We start from the raw sequence: 24,952 nt of genomic DNA, 5'->3' as shown, positions 1-24,952 counted from the left end.
GGATGCCACTGAGTCTTTTGAGGCTGACATCTTCAGAACAACCGAGCAGACTCCTCAGAGCTCGTCCAGCTTCAAGACACAGGTACTAGTTTCTCTCTTTCACTGGTTCAGACTTTAGGTTTTAACCTTCTACTGTTTAGTTTTGAGGTGTCTTCTTCCTAATTGTTAATTTTTTCATGAAAGTCAATTTTAGATTTGTATACATCAATGTAAATCCTAAGTCTGATATAAGCTGCTAAGCACATTCTGGTTTTTGTGATTTCATGGGGACCAGTGTTTAGTGGTGACCTCTCCCTGTGATACACACACCTGTCAGGTCTCTTGTCATTGTGGGGTCCACGCTAAGTAAAAATGATTGTAGATACTGGACCACATTAATGACTCTTTTCTGTCTATAAGTCTAAACATATACATTCTACAACATGTGTCATTAAACTTGAGATCAGTTTGCTTTCTCCAAGTCGTACTAGCTGTTGGCTACAGGTGAAATCAGTCCTGCCACACTTCACTGTTACTACTTCCTCAACTGTAATGGTTACAGCTGTCTTATAGCAGGCAACATACATGTGACAGAAATCACAGCCAACTTGAACCCATCAAAAGTAACTTGGATTTAGCCTCAGATACAGGAACCATGTAAACATTGCCACCACATGCATGTCTCCTGTCTCTCACATGTGTTTATGTTGTGTTTGCACTGAAGTAATGCTACTGCTGACCATCTACTCAATAATAATGTTTAACTCATTCTTCAGGAGGACAAACAATCGGATGCCACTGAGTCTTTTGAGGCTGACATCTTCAGAACAACCGAGCAGACTCCTCAGAGCTCGTCCAGCTTCAAGACACAGGTACTAGTTTCTCTCTTTTACAGTCTTTTACTGGTTCAGACTTTAGTAATACCATTCCAACAAAAACTCTTCAAAGCTGTTGCTGTTAATATCCCAGATCTAGCCAAATAAACATCACTAGCAAGTTCTTTTCCTAGTTGTATGACGCAAGCTCAAAGGGACATAATGAAATCACTTATTCTATTACATTCTATTTGGCCAAAGATATGCCCATTTACACAGTAGAAAGAGAAGGCTTCAGGAAGCTTCTGAATGCACTGGACAAACGATATGAAATCCCATCATGCACCTACTTTTCACAGGTAGCTGTCCTGCAGTTATATTTTTGTCTTTTTTGAACATCATCTGTGCTTTTGTCAGTGGTCCCGTTTAAACGTCTGTTAATAGCAGGCTGTCATTTCACCAGCTACTGCTACGTATTTAATAGATATAACAGCAGAAGAATGATAAATGCCCAGGAAGATCTGCCAGTGACATGAGTGAAGGAGAATTGGATGAGAGAGATATTATGGCAGGCATGGGTGCGTAATTCTGTGTGTGTGTGAAAGAGAAAAAGAGAGAGCGCTCGTTTTATTTATTCTCATAGCAAGGCAAACTAAGTGATTATTACCAAAACTTTGTTATGGCAAGGATAGCAGACCCAAGTGCGGGACTAAGAACGGGATTAGTTACAAAAGAGGAATATTTATTGCAGGGTTAAAAGGATCTAATATTGTGCGGGTGAAGAGCGAGGCAGAGTGAAAATAGATGCATGCCGAACTGGGTTGGTGGCTGCTGTTCAGAGCAGGGGTAACCGTAGCTGAGAGTCCAGAGTGAGAGAGTCTGATCCAGTAGATCCAGAGCAGGATCCGGGAATAGTTTAGCTGGGCGGGGGTCCAGGCGGAGAGCAGACGGGATCCTTAACACTTAACTAGACACGTGCCGGTATTCGGTAATGCGATAAATCGCGGTAATGAATATGCACGATATTGTTATCGCGGGCACTTCAAAATACCGTGAAAAATAATAGATCCGAAATTAGATTTTTAGAACGCGCATTATAGCTTATTTTCCATTAGCCGCTTAAACAAACACTGCGTATATGCTGCGCGAAACACGTGCGCACTCTGATGTAAACAATCGCCACGTGTATAAGCATGCGGCCGGTGCGCACTTCTAGTCTAATGTAAACAGTCCTCACATAGAGAAGCAGCATGGTGGAAGGAGGAACGCCGCCGCCTACAGTCTATGGCCGCCGCCGATCTATCCGGATCCATCCCGCTTCTAAAAGCAGAGCTGCCAACTCGACGCATTCAGCGCGAGACTCTTCACACGCGACACATCCGTTTCCTCACGCAGAGAAAAATCGCGGAGCAAAGAGGACACGAAGACCGTCAAACAAGACAGAGCAGGTTACTTTTGATATGAAACAGGAGAACAATTGTGTCACAGAACGTTACATTTAAACCATTTAATGACCAGCAGCATGTTAGATGACTAAAACAAATATAGATAAAGAGGAGTATTTTGCTGAATATGTGCACTGCACTTTTTTACATATTTATTATATTTTTACTTGTCTTTTGGCCTACATAATTGTTATTATGATGAAAACCACATTATATTTGATTTAATTAGTTATTTGTAACCTTTAATAATACCAGCTGATAGGGCTCTATATGGTTTCATAGCATTATGTGAGATATTTTTTTTCATGAGAACAAAAATACCATGTGGGCTATCTACTGTAGCCTTCCTAATATTTATCCAAAATTAGTCAATATTGAATCAAGATTGAAATCAAATCCCAAGTATTGAATTGAAATCGTTAAATTTGTGTTAAGCTATACAAACAGTAGCCTACCAGTCATTGTACCATGTAATCATTGTAACATGTTGTCACTAAACTTAATAAAATTCAGTTTAGTTACCAAATGTTTTGACAATCACAATTACACCTTGTGATGCAAGTTTTATTTTATTTTTTTAAGCCTACAGTTTAGCCTATTGATTTAATGTTAAAATGTAGGCTATATGACTGTTTTGATCTGTAATGAAATTAAGCAATTAACACAGCTGAAGACTTCATTTTGTTTTCCCTTTGATGTGAACTGGAGCGTTACGTTCACTGCTGTGAGTGGAGGTCAGGCGCGCGAAAAAAAACAAAACCCTCCAATATTTGAATCTCAATTTGAAAATCGAATGTTTACACAACAATGGAATATTCAGGTTCAGCCCTAGTTATTTCCACTTCTAAAAGTGCAGTATTGTCCTTGCTATATATTTAAACCATTTTTATGCCACATGTCTGTTTTATTGAAAAATATGAAGATTAAGTGTGGGTTTCCAATGTTTTTGAAATACCATTTGATGTACATAGGTATACATTTATGTATGTGTGTTGTCATTCATATCTTATGTCTTTCTTTGATGTTCTATAGTGCTCACACGATCCAGAACCCTTACCTTCAATGAACAAAGTTGGAATGAATCCTTCCCTGGTGGACTACACAGATTCTGATGAATCTCAGAGTCCAAGCACAAATCATGACCAGTTTAATTCAAGCTGCCAGGTATTGTTTTTTTGAGCATTTGCATGTATTTGTACAGGAATGGGTACCGAAATATAGTATCAATAAGCTCAGACATTATTGGTTCTGCTTTCAGTACCTATTTTCCCCTTGTCCTTGGGTTTAAATGTTAATTACATATCTTTTCAACACTCTAGACATGGTGTCCGACTTCTGAGTTCGAACTAAGCCTCACCCACCAGGACAGAGATTATATTCCAAGGCTGAGGAGGACCAAAAGCATACAGGTAAGCAACTCACAATGTAGAAGATGAATGTACATACTTAACATACTTAGCATCTTGTACATAACAGAAAAGTAATGTTTAATCAGTGTGCTGACTTTGACTTCACTTTTTCTTTTCTGAAGATGAACAGAAAGGTTGAGTTTGCTTCAGATGAGCTTTTTGACCTCACCTCAGGCAGCAGTGGAGAGGAATATATTCCTCAGAGTAGTGAGGATTCATCTGAAGGTACAGACACAAGCGAAGTCATTCAACCAGTCAATCAGAAAAAGAGCATGCCTAGATTTCCCATCCTAGGGAAGTATGCTGACATCCGAGAACTGAACGATGTGTCTTCAAAGCAAATCCTTAACAGAGGACGCTCACCTTCAAGAAGAGGGGGCAACTCTGGTATGAGACGTAAAAGGCGATGTTCAAGCAGTTCAAGGCGTGCATCCTACCCTACAACACAAGCAAGTAGTGGTCACTCAACAAAACGGAGTGGAGGGGGAGACCCTGAATCTGTATTACAGAATACAACACCTGATCTGGAGAAAGATCTTCCTGACAGTGCCTCTTCCCTCCATACAGAAGAAGTAGCTGATGGTTCACTTTCCATACCTGCTGTCTGTAAAAAGGAGAATGGGTCAAGAATGTACAACAAAAAGCAATACTGTTTGTACTGTAGGGAGGGATTTGTAAAAATGGCAAGGCATTTGGAGCGTGCTCATAAAGATAAACCAGAGGTTGCACAGGCTCTGTCCTTTCCAAAAGGCTCCAAAGAAAGACGAATGCATATGGAATATTTGAGAAACAGGGGCAACTTTGCACACAATGTGGATGTATTAAATGCTGGTGTTGGAAATCTTGTTCCTCGCAAGCAACCAAGGAAGGATTGTCAAGCACAGAATTTCCTGCATTGTATACATTGTCATGGTTTCTTCACAAAGAACGTTCTTTGGCGGCACATGATGACCTGCAAGTTCAAGCCGAGTGGTCCACGAAAACCTGGCAAAACTCGTGTCCAGGCCCTCTGCGCATTTGCTGCACCTCCACCACCTGGTGTCAAAGTGGAATTTTGGAAGCTGCTAAACAACATGGTTCAAGATGAAGTTTATTCTGTACTGAAATCGGATGTCTGTATCATGGAGTATGGTGAGCATTTGTATAACAGGCTTGGATATGATGTTGGCAAACATGAATACATCCGTCAGAAACTGAGAGAGCTAGGAAGGCTTCTGATATGCTCAAGAAAAACCACTTCCTTGAAGACCATTAAAGATCACATCAAACCTGCCAATTTTATGCAAGTTGTGGAATCAGTAAAACACCTAGCAGGCTATGACAGTAAAACCCATGTATACAGGTGCCCAAGTCTAGCTCTCAAAATTGGACACAACTTGACAAAGATTTCAATGCTTCTTGAAAGCCGTGCAAATGTACAGAACGACTACAGTGCTGCAAAAGATGCTCGTACATTCCGCAGAGTGTATGAAACCAGATGGAATGAACTGATATCAGCCGCATCACTGAGAACACTTCAGGAGTCTAAGTGGAATACTCCTCTGTTGCTTCCATTCACAAAAGATGTCCAGACTCTCCATTCGTATTTGGATGTGCAACAACAAGATCTTCACAGTAAACTGTCCACAGAGGCATCCCCCCAGACGTGGGCAAAACTGACAAAGGCCATTTTGGCACAAGTCATTTTGTTCAATCGGCGAAGAGCTGGGGAGGTGTCAAAAATGACCCTTTCTGCATACGTATGTCAAAATCCATCAGACCCACATGAAGATGTGAATGAAGCCCTCTCAGATCTAGAGAAGAAACTCTGTCAGCATTTCAGCAGGATTGAGATAAGAGGAAAAAGGGGAAGAAAAGTTCCTGTGCTTTTGACCCCAGTGATGAAGCAAGGACTGGATCTGCTTGTCGGTACACGGCAGGAATGTGAGGTTCCTCGGGAGAACGTATATCTATTTGCAAGACCATCCGCTTTGAGCTGTTACCGTGGGTCTGATTGCCTTCGACACTTTGCCAAGGTCTGTGGTGCAAAAAGTCCTGAAAGTCTCACTTCTACAAAACTACGCAAACAAACAGGAACACTGTCTCAAGTTCTCAACCTCAGTAATACAGAGCTGGATCAGTTAGCGGATTTTCTTGGCCATGATGTTAGAGTGCACCGGCAGTTCTATAGACTTCCTGAAGGCACCCTCCAACTTGCAAAAATTAGCAAAGTCCTCATGGCTCTGGATCAGGGACGTCTGGCAGAATTCAAGGGCAAGACACTGGATGACATCAACATTGATCCCGAAGGTACTTATTATTAGGACTGTCAATTAATTAAAATTAATAAAATGTATTTAAAGGGATATTTTTCAACATGATCATATAAGAAATACTTTTGCTTGGCGCAACACAAACTCACCGCCCCAACCAGGCGGAGAACAATAATAATAAACGTATATGTATACAAAAAAATTGTGCCTTTAAAAGGAATTTGCGTTAATTCGTTATCACGTTAACTTTGAAAGCCCTACTTATTTAATTTTTCTTCACAAATTTCAACATGAACACTTATTGTCTCATACATGTTTTTCTTTGGCGTAATTGGGAGTGTGTCAGGATCAAATGAATTGCATTGTGCTTTCACTAACAGTCATTATTTTCTCTCCTGTAATTACTGATGTAATATGAATGATTAACTTGGAGAATGTCATTCGCCCAAATTGTGAATGTGAATTTTTCACATACATTTTTTCACTTTTGCATCACTAGCAGACTGTTGGACAAAACAGAGTTCAGTCAACAAATACAGTACAGTTATGAAAGTGTCAGAGTTTGAAATCTCCATTAAAAAATGCCCAAATTGGCCTTGATACCGATTATAAATTTAGGATCCGCTTGGGGCATCTCTAATATACTGTTGTATGACTAATACGTCTTAATTGTTATTTTCTGCATTTTGTGTTTTTCTGGTTTTCAGAGAGTCAGGTTACTACTACTCAGAGGGAAGAGAATGACACAGCAGTGCCAGATGTCAGTCATAGCAAGTCCCAAAAGAGGGATAAAGGTTAACTTTTTAGAAATCTCAAAATTATTTACATTTTGATCAATATGCTCTGTCTGTTTCATATCAAACGTTGTCACTGTATTGTCTTTAAAGATTGACAGCTGTAGATATTGACTCCGTCACACCTTATTTTGTTCTAGCTACTTGATCCAAATACTTAAGGTCCTTGTTCAAAATTTTTAATTTGATAAACTGTAATTACTGATATAATATGAATGATTAACTTGGAGAATGTCATTACTGAAATATACATGTTCACCTACAATGAAGACATCTCACACCTTGATGGAACTACAGAAACACTCAGATGGTACAGTTGTCTTAGAGTGGAGCTTCCTCACAGAGTGTCTCTCACTGGTGCGCCCATATTGTGAATGTGAATTTTTCACATACATTTTTTCACTTTCATATGCAGACAAATGTTGTACTGTACAGCGTGGCTGTTGTAAAGAAGAACAGAGTTGCATCACTAGCAGACTGTTGGACAAAACAGAGTTTAGTCAACAAACAGTACAGTTATGAAAGTGTCAGAGTTTGAAATCTCCATTAAAAAATGCCCAAATTGGCCTTGATACCGATAATAAATTTAGGATCCGCTTGGGGCATCTCTAATATACTGTTGTATGACTAATACGTCTTAATTGTTATTTTCTGCATTTTGTGTTTTTCTGGTTTTCAGAGAGTCAGGTTACTACTACTCAGAGGGAAGAGAATGACACAGCAGTGCCAGATGTCAGTCATAGCAAGTCCCAAAAGAGGGATAAAGGTTAACTTTTTTGATATCTCAAAATTATTTACATTTTGATCAATATGCTCTTTGTCTGTTTCATATCAAACTTTGTCACTGTATCTTAAAGATTGACTGCTAAAAACTGTAATGTTTATGTGCCACATTCTTTTTGTTATAACCAACCTGTACAGGTCGTCAGCCTTTCAAGAGAAGGATGTGGGAGAAAGAGGAGATCCTTGCTGTCGAGAAGCACATGATGTCCTTCATCACTTTATGCCGTGTTCCGGGAAAAAGTGACTGTGATAAGTGCCTTGAACTGGAGAAAGTAGCACTTAAAAACAGAAATTGGCTGGCCATTAAGTTCTACATTAAGAATCGAATCACAGCTCTCAAGAACAAAGTTTAAAATGTTTCTGTTGGCACTTGTTATGCATGTTATGTCACGTTTAAATTATAACGTGTTGTTCATTTAATACGTTGGAATTAATGATGGAATTAGATAGGTTGTACCCAGCACTAAGAAACGTTAAAGGGTTCGTTCACCCAAAAATGAAAATTCTGTCAGTAATTACTCACCCTCATGTTGTTCCAACCCCGTAAGACCTTCGTTCATCTTCGGAACACAAATTAAGATATTTTTAATTAAATCTGAGAGCTGGATCACTCCTCCATAGGCTTCTAAGGGATTGGAACTTGCTGGCCCAGAAAAGTTATTAAAGACATCGTTAATATAGTCTAAGTGACTACAGTGGCTCAATCTTAAGTTTATAAAGCGACGAGAATACTTTTTGTGCGCAAAAAAACCCAGACTTTATTCCACTATTCATTTCCTTCTCTCTGGGCCTCGAGTGAGTTCACGTAGTATAACATTGTAGCGCTTCTGTGTTGTACGTCACACGCATCACACACATGACCAGCGTCGGCCAATAGTGAGCCTACGTGGTGACGTGCAACAGATGCGCTGCGCTAAAACACAACGTGAACTAACTCGAGGTCCAGAGAGAAGAAAATGAATAGTGGAATAAAGTCGTTATTTTTGTTTGTTTTTTGATCACAAAAAGTATTCTCGTCGCTTTATATACTTAAGATTGAGCCACTGTAGTCACTTGGACTATATTAACGATGTCTTTAATACATTTTCTGGGCCGGCAAGTTTCAATCCCTTAGAAGCCTATGGAGGAGTGAGCCAGCTCTCAGATTTAATCCAAAATATCTTAATTTGTGTTCCGAAGATGAACGAAGGTCTTACGGGGTTGGAACAACATGAGGGAGAGCAATTACTGACAGAATTTTCATTTTTGGGTGAACGAACCCTTTAAGATGTTGCTTGTAAAAAGTGCCTGCGAGTGTTTAATGGAGTTAAGATGACTCAATATTACAGCAGTTGAAATTAAAATTGCTATTGTTGTTACTATTCGTTGTTACTATTTGTTGGGATTTGTGTCCTGTAAAATGCTGACCTTAATTGTGACCTTTGTGTTACAAGGCTTCATATTGCACTATTGCTAATCACAAACAAGCTCTGACATCCTGAAGAAAGGGACTTATTTTCTGACAAAGGGAGTATGGAAACAGTTTACTTCTGTTGCACTTAACAACTACACAACAGCATGTTGACTAATAATATAATAATACCTTACCGGCCAACCTTTTCAACCTTACCAGTATATAATATAATTAGGTTGTACAATTACATAACACCAATTTTGCCAGAAATTATGCTCCAGCAAATATTTGGCACATGACAGTTGTAATTGGCTCTCAAAGTAAGTTTAACCTGAATGTGTGTCAAGTGGTACCCAGAAGACTGAAAAACCAGATAGTGTGTATATGTGGACCCCATTAATAACTAAATACCTGACAAGTCCCCAGGAATCGGTTCCTAGTCAGGTCACAGAACTCTACTTGGTCTGAATCATCATTTGATGTGACATCTGTGTTTATGACCACTCCAGTATGCTTCCTGATTTTTTTTTGCTGCTGTACAACCTTCAGAAAGGGTGGTTCCCAGAATGCATGATCCTGTCAGGTGGCCACACAATGCCACAAAGACAAGGATGTGTGTGTGTGTGTGTGTGTGTGTGTGTGTGTGTGTGTGTGTGTGTTTATTGTAGATGAGTTTGAAACGGAAGGGGCTCCAAGCTTTCTGGGTAAGTGATCAACATGTAATTAAGCTGTTTATACAAGAACAACACATTAATAATTTATTTTTTATTTTTATTGGAGCCCTTCTTATGGAGAGCAATGAGCCCCAGAATGAAGCGCAAAGCCTTGGTAGGTATCAGGTGAACAATTGTTTAAACTTGTACTGTATTGTTTTTCTCCATAAACAGGACATTAATAAAAAAAATATTAACTTTTTCTTGTTCTTCTTAGACGATTTATTCAGGGAGGTAAGGGAATATGAGCAGTGTCTTCAGGCGTCTTCAGGTCCACAAGGTAAGTAATAGGTGATAAGTTTACATGCATGAAACCAAGTTTTGTTGTTGTGTTATTTATGTTTTAATTGTTTTTCTTTGTTCCCCTTTTCTTTTTTTCATTTGCCAAGTTCTGCAGGAAATATGAATTATGACCTATTAATGCATTGACCACGGGCAGCTTACAGGGACCCTGTCATATAAGTTACAAGTGGGCCCTTCCTGTGCCCACCTGCGACTTATTTGACAGGGTGCCTGCAAGCTCTCCATGGACATGTCCACGGACAGCTTACAGGGACCCTGTCATATAAGTTACAGGTGGGATCTGTTTTATATTTTTATGCCATGATTTATTAAAAATAAATACAATTGATTAAATATCAATTTTACGTTAGTCTTTGGGCCCCCCTGAGCAATTTGCAGCCTTCAGAACCCAGAAATTCCACTGTCCACGAACAGCCTACATTTTTGAATGGGATAGATTGTACGTGGGACGTCCAGATCTCAGCCTCTGGACAGAATTTGGAGATGAAACCTGCGCTCCTGCGCTCGTCTGGACGTGCCCCGACAGCGCTGTGAATTTCAGGGAGTTTGGAGAAACTTGAAAATCTGACTGAAAAATTCTCCCTTTGAGATTTTTTGGGTCGAATTTTCAAGTTTCTCCAATCTCTTCGAAATTCACACCATGGGCAGGGCCTGTCCAGACGAGCACAGGAGCGCAGGTTTCATCTCCAAATTCTGTCCAGAGGCTGAGATCTGGACGTCCCACATACAACTTATTCCATTCAAATATTTAGGCTGTTCGTGGACAGTGGAATTTCTGGGTTCTGTAGGCTGCAAATCGCTCAGGGGGGCCCAAGGATTAACGTAAAATTGATATTGAATCAATTTTGTGCATTTTTATCAATCATGACATCAAAATATTAAAAAGATCCCACCTGCAACCTATATGACAGGGTCCCTGTAAGCTGTCCATGGACATGTCCATTTAAGGCTAATTATGCATAATTATAAACTGTAAAGTACACCAACACGTTGGATTGTCTTCCCTGTGCACTGTACTCTATGATTTAAGCAATAACCCATATCTTTCCAAAAACTCACCCCTATCTTTCCAAAAACTCAACCGTATCTTTCCAAAAACTCACCCGTCCATATCTCGGCGCCTGGTGGCTATGATTTATGCAATAAATCATTTAGAATGATGAAATATGACCTTTTAATGCATTGACCATGGACAGCCTAAAGAGGTCCCATCAAATAAGTTGCAGGTGGACCCTTCCTGTGCCCACCTGCAACTTATTTGACAGGGTCCCTGTAAGCACAGGAAGGGCCCACTTGTAACTTATATGACAGGGTCCCGGTAAGCTGTCCGTGGACATATCAAATAAGTTACAGGTGGGCCGTGGACGAACAGGCCGTTCGTGGTCGCATAGGCGGTCAGTGGGATGAATAGGCTGTTCGTGGTCAGTGGGCGGGGCCACGGGCTGTCACCTAGATTGGCCGTGGATGAACAGGCACTTCGTGGTCGCACAGGCGGTTAGGGGGACGAATAGGCCATTCGTGTCAGTGGGCGTGGTCAGGGGGCGGTCACGGGCGGTCGGGCGCTTCCTGGTCAAACGGGCGGTTAGGGGGACGAATAGGCTGTTCGTGTCAGTGGGCGTGGTCAGGGGGCGGTCACGGGCGGTCAGTGGGACGAACGGGCGCTTCGTGGTCGGTGGGTGTGGTCAGGGAATTTCGCGAAAAGGCGGTCAGGGGGAGGCACGTGCGCTCCGTGGACGCCCGCCTGCAACCTATTTGGCGCGCGTCGAAACGATTGCAGGTGGTCGGGGGGTCGCCCCCTTGTGGCCGCTGCCCAGATTGCGGGCGAGGGGGCCGAATTTCATCGAGCTCCCGCGGGGCCCCCGAGGCCCCGAAAAATCATCTAGGGGTCGTCGCGCAGCGGTCCACTTACCTCCTACCACGGAGTACCTAGCAGGCTGTTCGCGGACCCCTTCCCTTATGCGCCGGCCTAAAGAGAGTAACAGAAATAAGCACAAATGTCAGAGCATGTCAGAACACCTCCAGGGCCCAGAAAACCCCTCAGACCCCAGAGGGTTGACAAGCGGTTAAATCATAGCCAGCTTAAAAGTTTTCGGTACATATCCTAGTGACAAAGATGAATGAATGATATTAAGAAGAGGATCTGTGACCTCTGGAATCAACTCTTTCAGTAGCTTAGTCGGTATAGGGTCTAACATACATGTTGTCGATTTAGATGATTTGACGAGTTTAGTAAATTCTTCCTCTCCTATAGCAACGAATGAATAAATTTTTTCCTTAGGGACACTACAATGCACTGCCTGATGCGATACTGTAGTAGATGGTTGCATAGTTATAATTTTCTCCCTGATATTGTCAATCTTGTTAGTAAAGAAGTTCATAAAGTCATTACTGCTGTGCTGCTTGGAAACGTCTGGGGTTGAAGATTTATTTTTCATTAGTTTAGCCACTGTTTCAAATAAATACCTAGGGTTTTGTTTATTTTCTTCTAATAGGGTTGAAAAATAAGCAGATCTAGCAGCTTTTAAGGCCTCTCTGTATGTAATCGAGCTCTCTTTCCATGAAATGCGAAATACCTCTAGTTTTGTTCTCTTCCAGTTGCACTCCATCTCTCTGGCTGCTCTCTTAAGGGTCCGAGTGTGCTCGTTGTACCACGGTGTTGGAATATTTTCTTTAATCTTCTTTAAGCGCAAAGGAGCAACTGTGTCTAAGGTGCTGGAAAAGAGAGAGTTAAAAGTTTCTGTCATAATATCGAGTTCTTCTAAGCTATCTGGGATGCTGAGATGATGAAACTGATTAGGAAGATTATTAATAAAGCAATCTTTAGTGGCAGAAGTGATAGGTAACACGTATTTGTAACACGGAGTCGACTTTGCAGCCTTGGCTAAATGAAGTTTACACAAGACTAAATAATGATCTGATCATCGTGATCATGGTCATCGCTCTGCTGCAGAATTTCAACAGCATCAACATTGATTCCATGTGATAATATTAGATCTAGAGTATGATTACGACAATGAGTTGGTCCTGACATGTGTTGTCTAACTCCAATAGAGCTAAGAATGTCTTTAAATGCCAATCCCAATGCATCTTTTTCGTTATCTACATGTATATTTAAAATCACCAACAATTAGTACTTTACATGCAGCCAATACTAACTCTGATAGAAAATCAGCAAATTCTTTGATAAAGTCTTTATGGTGAGATAGATAGATAGATAGATAGATAGATAGATAGATAGACAGACAGAAATAGTTGATATTTAGATAGATAGACAGAAATAGTCATAGATAGATAGATAGATAATAGAAGCTCAAATTAGTCTCTATGGATTAGAAATAGTGCATAGAATAGCAGCTAATGGAGTCTCTTTAACCTCTCCACCTGTCAAAATTTGCATTTAGAGTTTAAGTTTGAATAGTCTTGGCTCATCTGAACATTCCATCAATGAAAGTCTATGGGATTTTTCTGGGTCCCACTTTATATTAAGTGGCTTTAAGTACTATGTACTTACATCGAAAAATAAGTACAATGTACTTATTGTGTTCAGGTTGTATTGTAAAACACTTGTGCTGCTATTGAGGTGTGATACGGGTAAGGTTAGGACAGGTGTGGTGGTATGGGTGGGTTTAAGGGTGGGTTTAAGGGTGGGTTAAGGTGTCAGGGAAGGTGTAACTACAAATGTAATTACATAAATTAATTACAGCTGTAATTACATGCAGGTATTTTCAAAATATAAGTACAATGTAAAAACATGCATGTACACAATAAGTCCATTGTATCAAATTATTAATTCCAATGTAAGTACATAGTACTTAAAGCCACTTAATATAAAGTGGGAACTTTTCTGAGTTTTGATCAACATTTTTAGGAAAACCGCAAGTCTGAAAAGATATATCACACTAAGTCAGAACAGAATGAAGGTCTATCCTGAGTTTGATGGATGTAGCTTGAATAGTTTAGGAGTAGCAATTAGAAATTTCAGTCTCAGAAGAATAATAACTAGAAAAAAAAGTTTGTTGAGACTAACTTTAAGTTGGCTTGAGAAAGCCGGACCAGAAAGTTTGAAGTTTAAAGTAGTTTGAAGTTTAAAGTAGTTTAGTCAAGTCAAGTCAAGTCATCTTCATTTATATAGCGCTTTTAACAATGTAGATTGTTTCAAAGCAGCTTTACATAAAGAAACGTATAAAATTAAGGTAATAGAGATTGTTTTGGCTTTATAGCGGTTCTTTAATAAAGTCATTTTCCAGCTAAAGTTAGTTTTGATTGATTCGCTTCCGTCGCAACGATCATTTGTTATTAAATTAGGGGCCGCTAAGACGACACCATTCTCTCTACACAGACTTTAAATGCGAACCTGTGAGAAACGCTGATGGCGTTCACATGCGCATTAAGAATTGGTTCTATAGTTATGTGTGTTTGAATATATGTGCGCAGGTTTGGAATTTCCTACAAACCAAGCCTAAACAAAGTACTGGTCTTTCCTTATAAATTTTGATACAGAATTTTATTTTATTTTATCACTTCGGGGTAGGTACGCGAAACGAATTTCCCGAAAATGCTTTATCTGGAGTGGTAAAGGGATCCTCCATAGGGAGAGACTAGTAGGCACTTCAGCACTGCGTTGTCATCGGGTCCAGGCGAAGGTCCTTCGTCAGATCTGGATATGGCCTGGATCCGGCAGGCTGCGGGAAAACCTTGGGATAAACAAAGACACTAAAATTAGCGTAGATGCCATTCAAGAAAGATTAGTTAGAAAGAAAGGAAGATTAATTAGTTAGAAAGATAGGTAGATAGAAAGATAGATACATTAGTTAGAAAGAAAGAAAGATTAGTTAGAAAGATAGGTAGATAGAAAGAAAGATTAGTTAAAAAGAAAGAAAAGTTAGAAATAGATTACTTAGAAAAAAAGAGATTAGAATGAAAGATAGATAGACAGATAGATTAGTTAGAAAGAAAGATTAGTTAGAAAAAAAGAAAAATGAAAGATTAGTTAGAAAGATAGATTAGAAAGAAAGATAGATTAGTTAGAAAAAAGAAAGAAAGAAAGAAAGAAAGAAAGAAAGGAAGATTAGTTAGAAAGATAGGTAGATAGAAAGATAGATACATTTCTTAGAAAGAAAGATTATTTGGAAAGAAAGAAAGATAGATAGATGGAAAGAAAGAAAGATTAGTTGGAAAGAGATACATTAGTTAGAAAGAAAGATAGGTAGATAGAAAGATAGATACATTAGTTAGAAAGAAAGATTAGTTAGAAAGAAAGGAAGATTAGTTAGAAAGATAGGTAGATAGAAAGGAAGATTAGTTCAGAAAGAAAAGTTAGAAAAAAGAACAGTTTGAAAGAAAGATAAGTTAGAAATAGATTACTTAGAAAGAAAGATAGATTAGAAAGAAAGATTAATTAGTTAGAAAGAAAGGAAGATTAGTAAGAAAGAAAAGTTAGAAAAAAGAACAGTTTGAAAGAAAGATAAGTTAGAAATAGATTACTTAGAAAGAAAGATAGATTAGAAAGAAAGATTAATTAGTTAGAAAGAAAGGAAGATTAGTAAGAAAGAAAGATTAGTGAAAAGCCCCGTGGATCCCTCCCTCCTCTTTCACGCCGCAGCCGGTGGAGCTCTCCGATGAGCGCGCTGGTCCCTCCGTGGTGGACCGACTGGCCGTCTCTTTCGGGGGCCCCTCCAGAGGACAGGATGTCTATCACAGCATTGGGGGGGGAGCTGGGCTCTGGAGATGATGACTCGGCTGCGCTGCCTCCCTCTGGGAGACCAGCATTGCCCGAGCCGAATCCAGAGATGACAGCTATGCTGAAAAAGGCCGCTGAGGCGGTAGGGCTTGAGTGGAACGAACCACCGTGTCTCGAGCCATCTCGGTTAGATGATTGGTTTCTCGGAGCGGGCCGGTCTGGTTCACAGCCCGCCGCTCCGGTGGCATTCTTTCCTGAAGTGCATGAGGAGTTGACAAAGGCATGGATGGCACCTTTCTCTGCTAGAAATCACCTGAGTAGCTCCTCCCCCCTCACTACACTTGATGGAGTGGCTAAAGGTTAATAGGTGATCCCTCCAGTGGAGCAGTCTGTTGCGATGCAGCTGTGTCCAGCGACACCTACCTCATGGAGGGGGAATCCTCATCTCCCTTCTAAGGCCTGTAAGTTCTCATCCGCTCTGACAGGCAGGGCTTACAAAGCCTGTGGGCAAGCTGCTTCTTCTCTGCATGCCATGGTGTTGCTTCAGGTCCACCAGGCCCAGGCACTCATGAACATGTAGCCCAGACCGTGAGCTCATGGGTGAGCTCCGCACTGCAACTGACCTTGCCCTCCGTGGTACGAAGGTTGCAGCTCACGTGATCGGTCTGACGGTGTCCACCCTTGTGGTCCAGGAGCGCCATCTCTGGCTCAACCTGGCAGATATGATAGAAAAAAGCAGACAAGGTTAGATTCCTGGACTCTCCCATTTCTCAGGTTGGGTTATTTGGCGACGAGGTGGAGAGCTTCACCCAGCATTTCTCCGTTGCCCAGAAGCAGACGGAGGCCACCCGGCACATCCTGCCCTGATGACCTGCTGCTGCCTCCACCCGGTCGTTGGTGGCAGATCCTCCGCCTGCTCGTCGCCGAGGACGCCCGTCTGCAGCCGCCTCCGCTCTCGCTGGACAACCGCAGCAGCCTCCACCCAGGTCTCAGCGTGGAGCCGGCCGCAGAAGGGGTGCCCCGTCCGCTCCAGGCGCTGCCAAGCCAGGTGGCAAGCGACAGCAGAAATGCTGACCTGACCGGACCGCCCAGGGATGGAGAATTGCTCTAGGAGATGGTCACCGATCCACTCCCTTCACCCGGTGGAGGGCCGGGTGAAGTCTCTTTTTTGGTTTAAGTATGTGTGTCTGTTCCGCCGCTGGCTCCCTTAAAAGTGGAGCCAGCGGTACCCACATATTCAAAGAAAGACCAATTTCTCAGTTCCCAAGAGGGCTGGTCTGTCGGTGTGTGACCCTGCAAAGCCTTACACCCTTCAGCCCCTTCTTGTTCGCCAGCCGGCAGCTGGGTGCGGTTCGAGGACCCGGTCATCCACCTTCTCACGCATCCCCTGCCACCTAGTGGAGTCAGGTAAATTGCACTGCACACTCAGATCCCGCTCGGGCCACCTGCGGGCCTCTTGAGCCGGATCCCTGTCCTCCACCTCGCTGCCCCACCTCGGGTATGTCTGGGGTCCCTGGCCCCTGGTCCAGTTCCATGGAAGTCTAAAACACTTCCAACCGATGCCCAGCCTGGCCCCATTTGGCACCATCAGACTTGGCTTACAATTAATTTCGCCCAGGCTCAGTGTGATTCATCACACCTAGGTGTTGAGCAGAGCTCCTGTCCTGTGTGTGTGTACGCCGCAGTCTTACTGGCGGATGACGCAGAGCTAGCCGTTCCCTCCAGCCGATATGAAGTCTGGCTTCCAAGAGCCCGTACTTCATTGTACACTTAATGTGGTGAGTTACGACCATCTTGGATCTGTATCAATTGAAACGGGCCCTTTATCGAAAGCCCCTGTTCACTTGTTAAACACAGAGTTGCATTTTCAATGCCCCGTCCCCAAGCTTGGTCTGCAGCGTTCGACCTGAAAGTGTACTTCAGATCTCTATCCTTCCGCTCGACAGGTCTCCTGTGTTCTTGCGTTCGAAGCTACGAAGTATGGTCCTACCCTTCGAGTGCTCCATAGCCAGTTGGGTCTTCAGGTCAACTGGGAAAGAGTAATCACTCAAGGAACGAGAATCTCTTTTCTAGTGTGGAGATGGTCTCGGTCTAGCGCATCTCTCAAATAGAGGTGTGTCAGCTCAGTGCTACTAAAGAAGTGAGAAAGGGTCCCACTGAAACTTTCAGAGGCTCCTGGGGCAAATGGTGGACGCATGGAGAAATAACCGCCTTGCGTCCCCTCTTTACCCTCTTGGGACTTATCTCTGGTGCTACTGCACTGCAGAGACCTCCCTTGAGCCCTATAGGCAGTGACTTAATTCTGTTTTTAAAGAAACAGTTCTCCTGCTTGTTTGGTCTCTTTCTAGAGGGTAGGGACTTGCCCGCATTTTCGGTCAACGAATCGTGCCTGGAATTCGGGCCGGCTAACTCTCATGACTCCTGAGACCCCAGCCTGGATATGTGCCCAAGGTTCCTACCTCTCTTACGGGAACAGGTGGTTAGCCTGCAAGCGCTGCCCCGGAGGAGGCAGACCCAGCCCTTGCTTTTCTCTGTCCGACCGCTCAGTACGGTTATACGGGATCAGAATGCAAAGCCTAGACCTTAGACCAGCTCTGTCTGTTATGGAAACTAGCAGAAGGGAAGGCTGTTCCCAAGCAGAGGTTGGCCCACTACAAGTGGTTGCCTTCGACTTGGTGAGAAAGTTTCCCAAGATGCACGTGCCCACCTGGGCGGTGAGCTCCTCCTAAGCGAGGGTATTGCTCCCTCATAGGTGTTGAGACAGAGTGCCTCGCTGAACGGATGTTAAATAGAGTTGGGGGCTGGGCGACACCTATATACTTTCGCTAGAGAACTAGCCTATGTGTCGAACCTATGCTTCACGTGGGCTACCTTCACATGAAGCCAGTTTCACTGTAAGCACGGTTCGAAGTGTCGGCTTTCTGCGCCATTCCCCTCCTATGGACTTGATACGAGCGCAATTCTTGCTCCAGTTGAGTTCCCTCTTAAACCGAACCCTGTTGAGTTCCTCCATACCATTCGACAACAGACGTTGTGGAACGTCTGAAGCCAGGCCTATCACTTGTATGCACTGGTGGAACCTCTTTTAGGCTGGGTCCATATGTTGTGATCCCTACGGCGATCCCATATGTGTATTCTTCCACGGTATGGCTCCCTGCGGTGAGCCCGTGTCTTCCCTCAGCAGAGTCCCCTCTGCCGTCACTGTCAGTTGATCCTCCCCCCTGTTATAGGCTGGAGTCATCCCAGTGACATTCCATATGTGTTACTGCCCGGTTTTCCGCCCAGTCCATATGTGTATTCTCCATGTTACCTCCCTTCAGGCAGGATGTGGTTCCGCAGCACCCCTTCCTTCCTTGACAGGGTACGCTTCCCAGTGGTCCTGTGGAACAGCAGTTGACTTCCCTGGCCTAAGCCTTACCCTTCTCCGCCTCAGAGTTGCGGGGGGTCAGGAGGCTTTCGTATTTATACCCGCGCCACGGGGGCGGAGTGTGTGATTCGAATCATGCACGCCAATTGCATTGGCTCGTTCTAACATGCTCGAAGATGACAGGCTCCCTAGCGTGATCCCAATCAGTCGACGTCGACTACGTCCTCCGTTCCCTCCTTCAGGGAACGGTGGGTTGCATACGCAACCAGGACGTTCCACAAGGTTCTATTTTGGGTCTATAAGAAATTATGTTCTGTTCCCTACAACTTCCACTCCAATATATATATATCAAAATGTTCCTTCACTTAAAAGAGCTTAATTATCATATAGAGACAATTACATCCAATCTCAGTAATATGTAAATAGTATCACAGAGGGCAACTAACAACCATCTTGATTACAGGGACTTCAAATAGCTTGTCACCTTAAACATTTGACCGTTCTGTTTGAACAGAAGATCAAAGATGTGACCACTACAGATAGATCTTATCACCTAAAACATTTGACCGTTTTGTTTTAACAGAAGATCCACTTCAGATAGAGTTTATCACCTTAACCTTTTGCTGTTCTGATTTCACAGAACATCAAAGATGTGGGCACAGAGGAAAGATCCTCAATTTACATTTAAGACAGAGTTTCAGCCTCATGTTGAGAGGGAAGACGAATCTGTTATTCTTAAATTACACTTAAAAACAGAGCTTCATTTACATGTAAGAGGGGGAAGACAAACGAAATAGAGGATAAATGTTTGAGCTGAGAAGATGAGATTCATTCTGTATGACTCCGCTGAATCCGAAGTGCTGCCTGTACTTTGTTACTACTTTGCTGTAATAAACTTCATTTTTGAGATCTTCGACGTCCACATCATTTTTTCTTACATTGGCGAGCCAGACCCAGTCGACGGATTTCCAACAAAAAAGGGAAAAGGTAAGAAAAAGCGGTTTTCTTTCATTTATGCTGTTTTTGTCAAGGAATTCCTCGTTTTAAAAAAAAATCTAGAAAAGAAAAATTAAGGACAGAAGAGATCGAATTTGGTTTATTCAGTATTAGCAGGAGGAGTTTTAAGCCTATTCCATACAATTTTGTTTAAGATTCTAACGTAACTGAATAAGCCCGAAGCAGTGTGGTGGCAGACTTGTATTGGAATTGTTGTTTCTAAAGTAATTGAAACAAAGTGCTTAAGTGTAAAGTTTCTAAAGTATCTGAAATTTGGTGTTGGTCGGTTATAATTCTGTTAAGATTCTAAAGTAACTGAATAAACCCGAAGTACTGTGGTGACAGAATTATTTCAGACTGGTTGTTTCTAAAGTAACTGAAACAAATGTGTATGTTTCTAATGTACTTGAAACCGATTGTGAAGTTGTAATAATTCTGATGAAATTCTAAAGTAATTGAATAGACCCGACGCAGTGTGGTCACAGAATTATTTCACAAATATTGTGTGTTATAACATAGGCTAGAGACTTGTGAGTCTGATGTGCCGTGACTTTGTGAAGTTTAAAACAAAAGAACCCGAAGTAGTGTGGTTTTGCCCGACGTACTGTGGCATTGTTTTAAAATTCATAAATATTGTTTGAACCCGAAGTACTGATAACTAAGCAAGCTGTTTTAAGAAAATAACATAAAAACCCGACGTAGTGTGGTTGTGTCCGACGTACTGTGACAGTGTTGTTTTTGTTTTGTTTTATTTTATTTATTTTTTTTATTTATTTTTCCCCCTAAACGAGTTTGTGTTAAATTAAGGTCCTAAGGACTGTGACTTTGATTAAGTTTAGAAGGTTCGATCAGTGTGCTGGTTGTGTTTATTTGCATACAATCTGTGAATAAATTGAATAACGAATATCTTAAAGCATCTAGATAACGCATAGTCATTTAAATCAGACGTTGTGAATACACAAGTTACTGTAAAGCCAGATAAAACTTTAAAATGGAAGAAATGATTGTTAAATACATCGCTAAACACGGTTCTCAGGGATTGTTTGATGGAATAGAAAATATTGTTGATAAACCATATGAGTGGGCTATCTCCAAGTTTGAAAATTATCCAAAAATGCCTAGGAACAAAAAAGGAAAGGTAGCAAATGCGCTTCAAGCTGTTTTTGCTTCCTACAAAGTAACCAGGAAGAGAGTAGAGGAATTGGAGACTGAAAATGAGCGACTCGGGGTAATTTCACAAAACAATTACCAGGCTAATGAAATGATATACAAAGAAGAAAAAGTCAGGATGCAAAATGAGATTGCGCTTCTTAGAACTAACAATAGCATGCTCAGATCTTCTGTGGAATCATTGTTTAAGGATTTGGAAGAAGCTAAGACAGCTTGTCAGTTCATTATAAAAAATGGCAAAACTCAGAAAAATACAAGTAAGACATTAGGTGTCACTTTTTGTAATCAAGTTTCAGAGATGCCAGATTTGAAGGAAGACAGTGCTGAGGGTTGGGAACAAGATTCTGAGTCATTAATTAGCCAATATTCTGATTGTACAGTTAGGTTTCCAATGGCACCAGTTCATGCTACTACAACTATGCGTGATACTGAAGAAGGGGAAGAACCAATGACTTCTACTGTAGTCAGAGGTTTTAATCCAAATGAATTAGAAGCTGTGATCAAGAATATTGGAAAATTTGATCCTGCCAAACACGACCCATTAGATTTTCTGAAAAACTTGGAGGAATATGCTGAAGTTTACAATTTTACAGATGGTGATGCATGTGTATTGCTAAGAATGTGTTTGCCTGACACTTTGTCTGGAGCATTAACTCAGAAAGTGAAGAACAGAACTGCTAATAAGCCAGAGAGGAAACAGGCACTGCTGGATGTCCTAGGTGTGATGTCAGTTAATTGGGATAGGATATCTGAGATGCAAATGAGAAAAGGGGAACACCCAGCAGCATTCTCAGAACGATTACTGGAGACATTTAAGACTTTCAGTGGCAATCCTGATATTACTCAGAATGATATCAGTTTCAAAACTGCTTTGATTAGCAAATGTGACCCATCCACCCGTTCTGCTGTGACGATGTTTGTGACACCTCTGTCTGAATATGATGACATAATTGCTAAAATGACACAGTTCTACAACAATAATGCTAATGAAAAAAAATCTCATCCTGTGTCAGTAATAAATGTTAGAAAACCATATCAGAACAGTGATCGAGAGGTCTACTGGAAAAAAGAAGACCACAATACAGGGGATATAGTGGAGAGACCACCTCCTTATAATCCTGATAACCTCCCAGTATGTTACTCATGTGGCAAAGAGGGACATATTTCCAGAATGTGCAAATCTACATTCAAAAGAACAGGTCCAAAAATTGATTTAAATCTATTAAAGACCACAGTAGACAGATTGAGTAAGGAGAACGAGGAACTTCGTTCCAATTTGGATAAGCAGAGATCTGAAGCCAAGTGTTCCTCAGCATAGGGATCACAGGCCTCCATAACACATGTAGCACCACTGTCAAGAGATAATCATGGTAGACCAATTGTAAATATTGCTGTTGGAGGTCGATGCAATGATTGGTTAGTAGATTCTGGTGCTTCATTAACAATTCTTCATTCAGAAAATTCCTCACAGAACAGTAAAAAGACAATAACATTGGAGGGTTTTGATGGAACAATATCTCTAGCATCACAAACAGATAATATGTCATTTCAAATTGGAAAAGATAAATTCAAAGACAAAGCATGGCTCAGCAGAACAGGTGATGGTCGTAATATTCTAGGTTCAGATATTATGACTAAGCGTGGATATATTATTGACTATGGCAACAATTGTATTTGGCGTAATCCTCAGAGTGAAGATAAAGTTGTGGAGATTTCTGATGTACATGCTGTACATACAATAAAAAAATCAGAGGAATATGATTTAGATACATTGTTATCAGTGGAAGATTCAGAATTGTCAGAAATATTGAGAAAAAGCAGAGGTGTTTTTGCTCAATCAAAACATGACTGTGGCAGAGTTGATACTGGTGTAATGGAAGTGAAGATTCAGGGTCGTGACCCACCCTCTCTAAGACAGTATAAATATCCAGATGAGGCGAATCCATGTATACAGCGTACAGTGGATTCTCTATTAGAACAGGGTGTTATTAGACCATGCTTTTCTCCATCATTAGCCCCAATTTGGCCTGTTCGCAAACCAGACAATTCTTGGAGATTATGCATAGATTACAGGGAGCTAAACAAATGTACGCAAACTTGTGCACCTGTAGTAGCTTCCACCCCTGATGTGCTAGCATCTCTCTTACCAGAGGCTAACTACTACTCGGCTCTTGATGTGTCAAATGGTTTCTGGTCAATTCCATTACATCCAGAGTGTCAATACAAGTTTGCTTTTAAATTCAGAAACACGCAGTACACATGGAATGTTCTCCCACAAGGCTTTGTGAACTCACCTACCCTGTTCCACCAGTGTTTAGCTAAAATACTGGAACGCTTTTCTAAGCCTGAATGTCTGATTCAATATGTGGATGATCTGTTATTGCAGACAGCTGACAGGGAAGAACATCTCACTTTGTTAGCAGAATTACTTCAGTTGCTGGATGAGGCTGGACTTAAATTGAATCCAAGAAAAGCTCAGTTGCTTAAGTCAGAAGTCACTTATCTAGGTATAAAAATAAGCGAAGGGGGGCGTACACCTGACCCACACAAGGTGGAAATTATTCAGAGACTTCCAGTTCCAGTATCAGTGACAGCTTTGAGATCATTTTTAGGAATAGTGGGATTCTGTAGGGAATTCATTGAAGGCTTTGCAGATATTGCAAAACCTTTAAACTCTCTCCTTTCAGGAAAAAAGAAGAAAAATGATTCCTTAGATTGGGGTCCGGAGCATCAGACAGCATTTGAAAAATTAAAAGCAGCCTTAATTAAAGCTCCAGCCCTTCGCAATCCTGACAGAACACAACCGTTCATTTTGCAGACAGCTGCAACAGAGGAAGCTCTTTCAACTGTCCTTCTGCAGGATGTGCAAGGAAATTTGCGTCCAATTGCTTATGCGTCTCGAGTACTTTCCCCTGTTGAGAAAGCATTTGATTCCTGTACAAGACATCTTTTGTCCGTTCACTGGGCAATGTCACATTTTGAATACATTTATGGTTTCAATGAAGTGACACTGCATACGCCACATACTCCTTTACAGCTTCTCTTAAATGGGAAAGTGAAAGGAGTATCGAGTGCTAGACTAGGTAGATGGACGTTAGATTTAGGATCCAAAAATTTGAAAACTGTCTACAAACCCAACTCCATGCTGCCCCGAACACTTCTGTATGAAGGTGCTCCACACACTTGTGAAGATGAACACATTCCATCCTCTGACAGTGTCTTTGAGGTAAAAGCTATTGAAGGAGCTGATGATGTGTATGTTGATGGTTCTAGGTTTTGGAAAGATGGGAAGTACCATACAGGTTTTGCTATTCATTGTGATAGAGGAAATTTTCTGTATAAATGTCCATCTCATTTTTCAGCTCAGAAAGCAGAAGTGACAGCTGTATTACAAACATTAGAGGTCATCCCAGACTCAGATTTGAACATATATTCAGATTCTGCCTTTGTGGTTAATTCCCTTACAGAGTATTTGCCGATTTGGCAGAAGAGGGGTTTTACCAGTGCAGATGGACAACCTCTAGTTCATTGTGGCCCGATACAAGCATTATGGTCATCTGCTGAGGAGAGCACTAATAAAATTGCAGTGTTGAAAGTTAAAGCTCACCAGAAGAAAGGAACAGACAAACATGGGGACGGAAACTTGATAGTTGATGAATTAGCAAAGAAAGCGGCTATGGAAGGAATAACATTTTCAGGTATTAAGGAACAAGAATCAATCGCAGCTATCACTCTTAAAGAACCAGTAGATTTGAAAAATGCCCAAAAGAGCGATCCTTTGATAACAGAAGCAATCAGGCTGAAAAGAAATGATCAATCTATTAAAGATGGTCCATTTGCACCACATGATGCA

At 41.5% G+C, this 24,952-nt stretch overlaps 1 protein-coding gene across 1 annotated transcript; it reads left to right on the top strand.

Annotated features, from left to right (window-relative positions):
• Window positions 1–404: 404 nt before the first annotated feature.
• On the top strand, window positions 405–8,777 carry LOC309480416 (uncharacterized protein). The gene is made up of 7 exons (XM_082144838.1): window positions 405–851; window positions 3,272–3,403; window positions 3,559–3,648; window positions 3,771–5,937; window positions 6,608–6,694; window positions 7,374–7,460; window positions 7,616–8,777. The coding sequence occupies exons 2-7, from the start codon at window positions 3,302–3,304 to the stop codon at window positions 7,828–7,830; spliced, it is 2,748 nt and encodes a 915-aa protein (XP_082000964.1). The 5' UTR covers window positions 405–851; window positions 3,272–3,301; the 3' UTR covers window positions 7,831–8,777.
• Window positions 8,778–24,952: the final 16,175 nt, after the last annotated feature.

The sequence above is a fragment of the Leuciscus leuciscus genome (genome assembly GCF_965113295.1).
Source record: "Leuciscus leuciscus genome assembly, chromosome: 18".
Classification (NCBI taxonomy): domain Eukaryota; kingdom Metazoa; phylum Chordata; class Actinopteri; order Cypriniformes; family Leuciscidae; genus Leuciscus; species Leuciscus leuciscus.
The sequence above is the reverse complement of the archived record's forward strand: the minus strand, read 5'-3'. Positions and strand labels throughout refer to the sequence as shown.